This window comes from Propithecus coquereli, unplaced genomic scaffold, assembly GCF_000956105.1.
Source record: "Propithecus coquereli isolate 6110/MARCELLA unplaced genomic scaffold, Pcoq_1.0 Scaffold64, whole genome shotgun sequence".
NCBI classification, from domain to species: Eukaryota; Metazoa; Chordata; class Mammalia; order Primates; family Indriidae; genus Propithecus; species Propithecus coquereli.
This window is the reverse complement of record NW_012152396.1, coordinates 94566-104084: the sequence shown is the minus strand read 5'-3', so window position 1 is coordinate 104084 and position 9519 is coordinate 94566. Positions and strand designations below refer to the sequence as shown.

Genomic DNA, 9519 nt, shown 5'->3' with positions numbered 1-9519 from the left:
AAAAAATAGAAAATTACTTGGGCATGGTGGTACGCACCTGTAGTTTTCCTAGCTACTCAGGAGGCTGAGGCAGGAGGATCACTTGGGCCCAGGAGTTTAAGAGATTGCTATGAGATAGGCTGATGCCATGGCACTCTAGCCCGGGCAACAGAGCGAGACTCTGTCTCAAAAAAAAAAAAAAAAAAAAAAAAAAGTTTTGGCTTGAAATATCGGATCTTAGCCAGGTATAATTTTTGTCTTCCAGGGTACATTTGGCAACATATGGAGACATTATAATTGTCACACAACAAGGGGGAGGCTATTGTCATCTAGTAGGTAGAGGCTAGGGATGCTGCTAAACATCCTACAATGCACAGGGCAATCCTCCCTTACTCTAGCAAAGAGTTATCTAGCTCCAAATGTCAGCAGTGGAGAGAGAAATAAAGCGTCAAAGTTGAGAAACTCTAGGCCAGTTGACAGTTATTTTGGCATGTTTTCTTCTTTCTCTCTTCTATTTCCTAAAACTAGCTTCCGAATGTGTCTTCTGTGTTACCTTGTAAGATAGTGCATGAAAATAGTATTTTTTTAAAACCAGATATTGTAAGTGCTGTGTTCTGTATCCTTCCTTCAAGGTTTTTGATATGATTAACATTTCAAAGACTGGGCCATCCTGAAGGAAGGAAATATGTTTAATTACATTTAACCCAGTAATATTCAATCTTATTTGCCTGTGGATCTTTTGTTCATAAATTATCGTTTGGCATGGGAAACCAGTTTTAAAATGACCAAAAATTCCTCTATATCTTTTGTTAACAAAACTCTTGAAGCCAAAGAATCGAGATTTTGAGGTTTGGATTTTCTCCCAGTGACATTTCTTTAAGCTATTTAAAGGATTATTTCTTTCCATAAGATACTGGAAAGAATCCATGGGACTTTTTGGAAGACTAAGAAGGGGCCAAGGAGTCTGGGAGTGGAAAGCAGGATTTTAGGATTAGATTTATGGCACAGGTATGACATCCTAAAGTTAAAGGTTTAAAAATACAGGGTATAGTAATTAAAATTAAAACTGATCTCCAAAGGGAAATTTATAGAAGTCTCAAATTTGCTATTTTGTATTTTCCTTTTAGGTATTTCAGGAGACTGGAAGAATCAATTCACTGTAGCCCAGTATGAGAAATTTGAAGAAGATTATAAAAGGAAAATGAAAGGGTCCACACTGCAGTTTCGATCAGAAATCTAAGAAGCATCTGCTTTTCCTCTATCTCGTTTAGCTAGCATCTAAATTATAAGAAAAAATCCCTTCAAACATTTAGCGAAAGAAAATTTGGTAGTGATGTTTCCTTATTTACTTAGATTAATAGAATAATCAAAGAATTTCAAAGTCTGCATAGGAAGTACCAATACTGTCCCTATGATTTTAATTATCTTCCACAATGATTTTACTAGTCTTACAAATGAAATCATAAAATGAAGTTTAAAATCTATGGAGTTACATATTTTATTACAAAAACCAAGGTCTGAATTGTTACACTTGCAAAGATGATATTTAGGGGAGTTTTCAAGATGGATGGATTAAAACCAAAACATTCCCTTAAAGAGGCTTTAATATCTTTTTGTTATATGCTTGGAATAATACCAGTGTAATATTAGATCAACAACATTTTTGTACAATGAGTTCACTGAAATTTATTGCCCTAGAAGAGTTTACTATAGATTAAATTTTGGAGAGTTTATTATTCATAGTGTCTTACTATTATACTTAATATGCTAATGATCTAAAATAATAAGAAAATAATCAGTAAATATGTGCTACAGAAGTATTGTTTACATAGTAATGTATTAGCTACTGTCAGAGAGAAAAAAACAGTTAACAATTATCATAATATCAAACTAATCAAAATTTATTAAGTACCTTCTGTGTATAAATAATGTGCTTTAGGGATAACAAAAACAAAGCAAGGATCCTGAACGCAAGCAGCTTTAAGTCAGGTCAGAGATAAAAAGAGAACACAGGGAAGCTTTGTAGCTTCTGCTCAATTTTGCTGTGAACCTAAAACTGCTCTAAAAATTAGAGTCTATCTTTTCCATTCTTGTGATACTTCACTTAGAAGGATGATCTCCAGTTCCATCCAGGTTGTTACGAAAGGTATTAGTTTGCCATTTTTTTATGGCTGAGTGGTATTCCCCGGTATATATATACCACATTTCATCATTAATCCACTCATGTATTGATGGGCACTTGGAAGGATCCCACATCTTTGGAATTGTGAATTGTGCTGCTGTAAACATTTGAGTGCAAGTGTCTTTTTTATAACATATCTTCTTTCCTTTGGGTAAATACCCAGTAGTGGGATTGCTGGATCTGATGTTAGGTCTACTTTTACAAGAATGGAAAAACACACACCACACGTACTTACTATTAATTTGGAACTAATTGATCAACACTCATGTGCACATACGGTAACATTTAAAACTCAGCGTAAATCAGGCAGGTGGGCGAGGGAGGAAGGGATGGGTAAATTCACACCTAACGGGTAAAATACACACTATGTGGGTGATGGACACACATAACTTTGACTCAGACTGTATAAAAGCAATCCATGTAACCAAAAAGTTCATACTCCTGTAATATTCTGAAATAAAAAAAATAAAGTCTATCAAAAATAAACCAAAACAAAAACACATACACATAAAGGAATAATTACGAGAAGAATTTAAGCAACAGCCACACTACTAATAGCTGGAATTTATTGAGAACTTACTATTTACCACACACTGCTCTATACAATTTACATGGCTTTACTTCAGCTAATATTCATTGACGTATTTATGATGGGTATTATAATTTTTCACAATTTTACTAATAAGTAAACTGACAGAGAGAGTAATTATATCCAAGCACACATGTTAAATATTCAGTAGAAATATATAGAAAGGATCATTTGATTTTTAATCCTTTTGGTTTTTTTTTCTTTTATTTCTTTTCTTTTTTTTTTTAGAGACAGGATCTCACTATATTGCCCAGGCCAGAGCACAGTGGCTATTTACAGGCCCATTCATAACTCACTATAGCCTGGAACTTTTGGCCTCAAGAGATCCTCCCACCTCAGCCTCTCAAGTAGCTGGGACTACAGGAATGTGCTACTGCACCTGGTTTTTTTTTTTTTTTTTAAATAATCTCAGATATTCACCATTATTCCCATGTTTGCTCACTAGCTATCATCTAGTATTCTCCTTCTATCATATTCTCACATACCTGCCATTGCGTGTTTATCATAGTACTTAATTTATAGCTTATGCAGATATTATTATATTTACAAAGATGACTGAAAATCTCTGGTGTGGAAAATAGAAGTTCTCAAATCTCAAGTTTTGTTACTGTTTGATGCTCTAATCTAGCAGTCTCCAAATCTTTTGAAATATTCACCATTACAATAAAAAGTTTTGAGTACTTTTGAGTACTCTTGATTGACATGGCAGAAAACTACATATCCATTTTAGTCTGTGGTTTCCCAGCCAATGAATATTCTATTCTTCTAGCCTGAGTCGAGAGACGTAGATGACAGGGTGGACACTGAGAAAAGAATAGTTCATATAAATTAAGGCATCCCTGATATTTTGGGAAATATGGACGTTTAGTAGTTCCAGAGCTAATAATATAGTTACTCTAAAAAATGAATATTTCCTAAATTATAAAAAGGGGAGTTTGCATAACAAAGGCCTTACTATAAAGAATAGATCCTAATATCTTCTGATTTTTTTGGCATTATATTGATCATAATCTAAATGGTCTATTAATCTGAAATCTTTGCATAAAAACACAAATTTATCTGAAGTCTGACACAATTTCCCGTAAAATTAGAGCATTGATCCCATAATTCTCATTGGTTATCAGGTGTAAACTAGTTAAATTTAGCCCAAATTATAAACTGTTTGATTCCTTTGGAAATTTTGACCATATTTGGTGCCTGACCGCCATGTACTGAATGATTTATAATCTCAGCTGGTTACAGAAAGCTCCTCAGAAGTCAGTATCACACAACTAATGGAGTCAACATTCATGTCTATTTGCTTATGCCTGCCTGCCTGTAGGTATTTTTATTATCTTTACTTATTGTCTGTTTGCTAAGCTTGTTGTTCACTGCTTGCTTTTTGTGTGTGGCTCAACTTTGGCTTCTAGTAATAGCTCTGATCCACAGCCTTGCCCCTCAGAATTTAAACATAATTGTAGACTGGATTACCCTTGTCTTGCTGACCTGTCCACAATGCCTACCTGGCCTCTTTTGGGCCCCAGCCAATCCTATTGTTATTTTGTCTAGTCAGCCCGGCCTCCTCTCCAACAGGACCCATTCACTGTTTTGTGTCTGTGAATTGCTTCCACTCTATTGATATAAACCTGGGAACTTCACAAGATTTTACTGCATTTAGTGCCTGATAAATATATCACACACTATTCTAGGTTCTATGAGGGATTAAAAAAAAGAGCTACTATTAGGGAGGAATGATAAAAGCATAGGCACTAAATATAATATGCCCAGTATAAAGTTACTTAAAAGAAAGAAATAAGGGTAATGATGTTGCTCCCAGTATAATAAGAGGAGGCTAATGAAGGGTGTCATTTTCCCAACAGATATTCAATCCATGGCACAATCCTCTTTGCCTTCCTTTTAATATGTGCAGAAAACTCATTTAGGCAAAAAACAGAAATGATTACTGCCACCACTTCTTGGCTCTTCCCATCATCCTACGTACTCTCAAGAAACAGACTTCCTACCTATCTGGAAAATCATTGGTTTCAGGGAGAAAGTTCTCAGATATATGGAAATAATATTTTTTACAATGGAGATTTCAAATCTTGACAGATGGAAGTTTCAAGGAGAAGTGTTTATTCCTTTCTTCTCCTGGTCCCTTAAGATTTACTAAAGCAAGGCAAAGCACTTTCTCCTTGTGCTCGGAGTTAGGCTAATCCTTTGAATTAACTTTTAGAGGGTCATTAGAGTTGCTTAACTAATGAGATGATAGTTTAAAGGAAGACCTTATATTTACCTGTGATTCATTTCTTCATTTCCTTTTTTTTTTAAAAAAAAGGGAGGAGGAAAACCTTAAAATTTTTTTTTTAAGAAAAGGAATCTAGAATTTAGCAAACTGGTAGACGATTTTAACATTCCATAAGTTTTTCCTACAGGTGTATCTCCTTATCTTTTGAAAACTTCACTAAGATCCTCTGTTACTTAATAGGATCTATATAGTATACCATATACTATATCTCTTTGTAATATTCTCATAAAATCCATTTTCTGTCCAAGCTGACTAGGTTCAAATATTTTTATCCTTATTCAATTTAAGTCTAGCATCCTTAACCTTTGATCCTTTTTTCCCCCAATCAATGGGAAAAGATAGTGTATCCCAAGAGTTACATTTATCTTCCCACTTTGCTATAGTATTTTATATTTTGTGTTTGTATTTGCTTGCATTGCTTAGACAGTGAGTGCAATAAAAAAGTATGGCTAAAAGCAGTCTAATGAAACTCTTCTTCCATATTTCCCTTTTCCTGTCTTTTCCTGTGTTGGGAGAAAGTATACTCTGTGTTGGGAAAAAGTATACATTTCCTTTTATTTCCTTTTCCAATTTGGAAGACACGACTAATATTTCTATACTTTTAATGCTGATCCTTAAATTTTGTGGCATATAGTTACATATTATTTATTTTATTTTACTGATATTAAAAGTAATTCGATATCTAGTCAAAGACCTTAGTGTGGTTTACGTAACATTTTACCTTTCCCTTCCCTACTTTACATAACATTATGTAGAGTTGCTCTATCTTTTATGCAAATATGTCATTTCATTACCATGAATGTTAATACTATTATAGTAATTATGCAAATTATATTTTATTGGTGTTTTCCTCATTGCTGCTGCTTGTATTTTTCTCCTTTCCATTAAGTTACTTTTTCTTCTTGTTGAAGTTGTACAGTTATTTAAATTAAGGGTCAGGGGTGGCGGGTGAAGTAAGTATTTTTATTTTTCATAAGTCTACGTTTTCTCTGCAATTGTGAATAGTTCAGCTGGGTGTACACATTTTGTGTTGACAGTCACTTTTCTAAAGCACTTTCAAGATATTATTTCCATTGTTTTATGGCTTCTTATTGTTGTAGGTGAGAAGTTTGTTTTCAACTCAATTGTTGTTACTTTGAAGGTAATCTGTTGTGTTTCTATGATAGCTTTTAACATGTTATCTTTGTCCTTAGCATTCTACGATCTCAGTAAGATGGCCCTACGGTCTCTTTTGCAGTCAATCTAAATGATTGCATGCCCTAATTTTTGGTACTTTCCAGAATGAGCCTTTCGTAAATCCTTAAGTAAAACCAGGAGGTAGCTGTCTATTTGTTTACTCCTCTTCCTCAAGTTGTGCTCAAGACGCTTTCTAGTTGACACTGATACTTCATTATATATCTTTCTTATTTTTCTTAGATTTCTGTGCTTCATCAATGCTCACTTGATCTATATTCCCTCTTGGGGCATGTGTGTGGGAATGGTGATAATTAGCTAGGAATACTCCTAACATATATTTTCAACGTGGAGTTTTTGGAGACACATCTTTTACCCAGAATGTGTACGAGTGAGTAATACTACTGCTAGCAGAATTTTTTTAGAAGAATAAAATCTATACCTACATGAGGTATAAAGATAAGCTGTATGTTCCTAAACTTTAAGCAAAGGCTCACACAATATTGACAACCTTCTTTAAAGCTAGACTTACCTGATTTCCTCTGGCGCAGGCTTTGTGGAGACAACAAGTGGTTTTCACTGGCATTTTCGAAAAAAAATTTAGGAATGAAGCGTTTTTGTGTCCTCTCGTGTAGTTATACCTGAACCCTCACATATCACAGACTTATTTATTTTATTGATTTTTAAAACTTGTATATATAGGCAAGCTTTGCTTTCTATGATTTTTATTGCAGGAAAGTAAAGAGGGTATTATAAATAGTATTTGTTATAAAAATTAGGTATTGTGTCTAACAGGGATGAAACCATCAAAGCAATAAGCCAGTAGTGAAATCATGATTTGTCATTGCCTAAGTAAAATATTTATATTCCACCCCTTTCCGTGTCTAAAATTCTGCTTTAGGAGACCAGCGATGAGCTGTGTGCTGGTTTAAAGAAGGGAGAATGGGAGAGGTTCTAGCAAAATTTTTCTAGTCTTCGAGCCTTCTGTGGACTATTAGACAATGAAGCCCTGGCCAGAAACAGTTGATAATGGCCAGGACAGGGGAAGCTGAGGGTCTACTCTATTTGAGCTCTGGAGGAGCTCTTAGAGCTTTAGAACTGAGGAAGCCATCCATGGTTTCTGCCCTCAGAAAAGTTACTGTCTAGTGAGAAGGTCATTCACTGGAACTCCCCCAAAAAGCTCAGGTGACAAACAAGCACGTGGAGCTTTCCCACAACCTCTATCTGACCTTAGTGGAATGTAATACGAACCTCTTGATGTGGCTGTCTCAGTGAAGCTGAAGTCAACAGTAAAAATTTTCCAGCAACATCTCACTGAACTGGATGGAAATGACCTGCATTACAAGTTGCAGCCAGTGTTTCACTGTCCACTGTACCCACCTGTGCTTGTTGCACCATGAGTATGAGCCTGCTGCAGACAACACTGCTGTTATTCTGGTCATGCAGTTCTGCAAGGACAGGCCCCAGGTGCTGAAGGCCTTCTGTAAGCGCGGGAAGAGGCCCATCAGCCTGATCCTCTACTTGTCCAACTTTAAGGCCCAGCAGTTCCTTGCTATGCACAGGGCTCTAAGGTGCTAAAGACCCCCACAACCTGAGCTGCCACGTGCTGTGAGGGAGGGCAAGTTCTATCCTGTAAAGCTGCTGCACAACGTGGTTATGAAGCACATCAGCACTCCCTACATGTTACTCTCTGATATCCACTGCCTGCCCGTGGGCGGGCGGGCTCTGTGTACCTCAGAAAGTCCGTCATCCAGCTCCACCTTGCTACACCAAGAAAGCGGTGATCAATCCAGCATTCAAGAGGCTGAGCTACCAGATCTCTTTCCCCAGGTCGAAAGTAGAGTTTGCTGTCAATGCTGGATATCTGTTCACCTTCAGGTTCCGTGTCTGGATGAAAGGCCACACACTCACAAACTTTGCCAAGTGGCAGATGGACACCATGCCTTACCGGGTTGAGTGGAAAGTAGATAAGCCATATGTTGTCGTGAGATGTGACTGCCCTGAGTACAACCGGAGGTTTGTGGGCTTTGGTTGGAATGATGTGGCTCATATCATGGAACGGGGTGTGTGGAAATACGAATTCATTGTGCTGCTCAACACCTGCACGATCCACACGCCTTACACTCCCATCAGACACTACTAAGTTCTGTTTCAACAAGCAATACCACATCTGTCTCAAAGAGTTTCAGCAGGACATGTCCCATCTCCATGGGTTTGCCTCCCTGAAATAACAGAGCAACAAGTAGCACCAAAAAGTCCCCACTAGGGAGAGACTTACTACAGGGGAACAGCCATTCTGTTGGGAACCTAGCCTTCAAAATCAACATTGAGCCATGCTCTTTTGATTTGTTCTTATTTGTCTCTTTGGCCCAACAGATGTCCTCACTCCAGAGACCTCGGGCTAGGATTGAGGCAGCCTCTCTCTGCCTCAGGGCTGGCATTCCCTGACAGAAAGTAAAGGGGTCATTGTTTTACCACAAAGCCAGCAAAACGGGACAAGTCTTTAGGATGTTTCCATTGCTTTGTAACAATTATGCTTCTTGTCATTGCTGGGGAGAAAGGGAAATCACGGTGCTGGCACTTAGTCATCCTGGGAAATAAAATTCTCTTCAAAAAGATAAAATAAAATCCTGTTTAGGTGATCACAGTCATAGTTGTGAATCCCATACTTATCTCATGCTTCACATGACGGCACTCGTGGAGTTGGCTCTAGTATTACGCTGGGCTTCAGTGCATGATTTCTGTGGTGATTATATTGCTTCTCAAACAATTCCTGTTTTTATATCCTGTGTCTGAAAGAAAATTGGGTCAAATATTTGTCTCAGTGGTTTGACCTTTCTGTTATTGTTGGCAGAATAGCAAGTACGGGAAAATAATAGCGCTAGCACTCTGGTGGTCTTACAGTAATGCTCCCACATTATTCAATTACATAAAAAGTGGTGAACAAATGATTTAGCTAAGATAAGAATGAATCTCTTATTAAGAAGGAGGTTTAACGTAAGCTGATTAAAAGATTTGAGTTCCCAGGAAGAAAAATAATCTACACATAGATTATTTCAAAAGGAAAAGAAATATATCCAAGAGCTGTGGAATTGAAGCTGATATTTTAAGCCAGAGGGGGTAAATCTTTTCCTCCTTTCTTGGGGCAAGGTTCGTTGCTTATTTGTTCTGAATTGCTTAATTACATCCACTTAATTACACCTTTTCTATCTGTGGACAAATACCTCTCAGTGTATTCGCCAATGTAGAATCAAATGTCCTATTTATTTCAAAAGTGTTGCTTTGCATCAAATTCTGAATTTTTAGAGT

At 36.8% G+C, this 9519-nt stretch overlaps 1 protein-coding gene across 1 annotated transcript in view; it reads left to right on the top strand.

The window, feature by feature from the left end:
* SULT1B1 (sulfotransferase family, cytosolic, 1B, member 1) overlaps positions 1–1219 on the top strand; it is a 14006-nt gene extending 12787 nt beyond the window's left edge. Inside the window, exon 7 of the mRNA XM_012659848.1 lies at positions 1107–1219. Within this exon, the coding sequence (XP_012515302.1) occupies positions 1107–1219 (113 nt within the window). The remainder of the gene's footprint in view (positions 1–1106) is intronic.
* The last annotated feature ends 8300 nt before the right edge of the window (positions 1220–9519 follow it).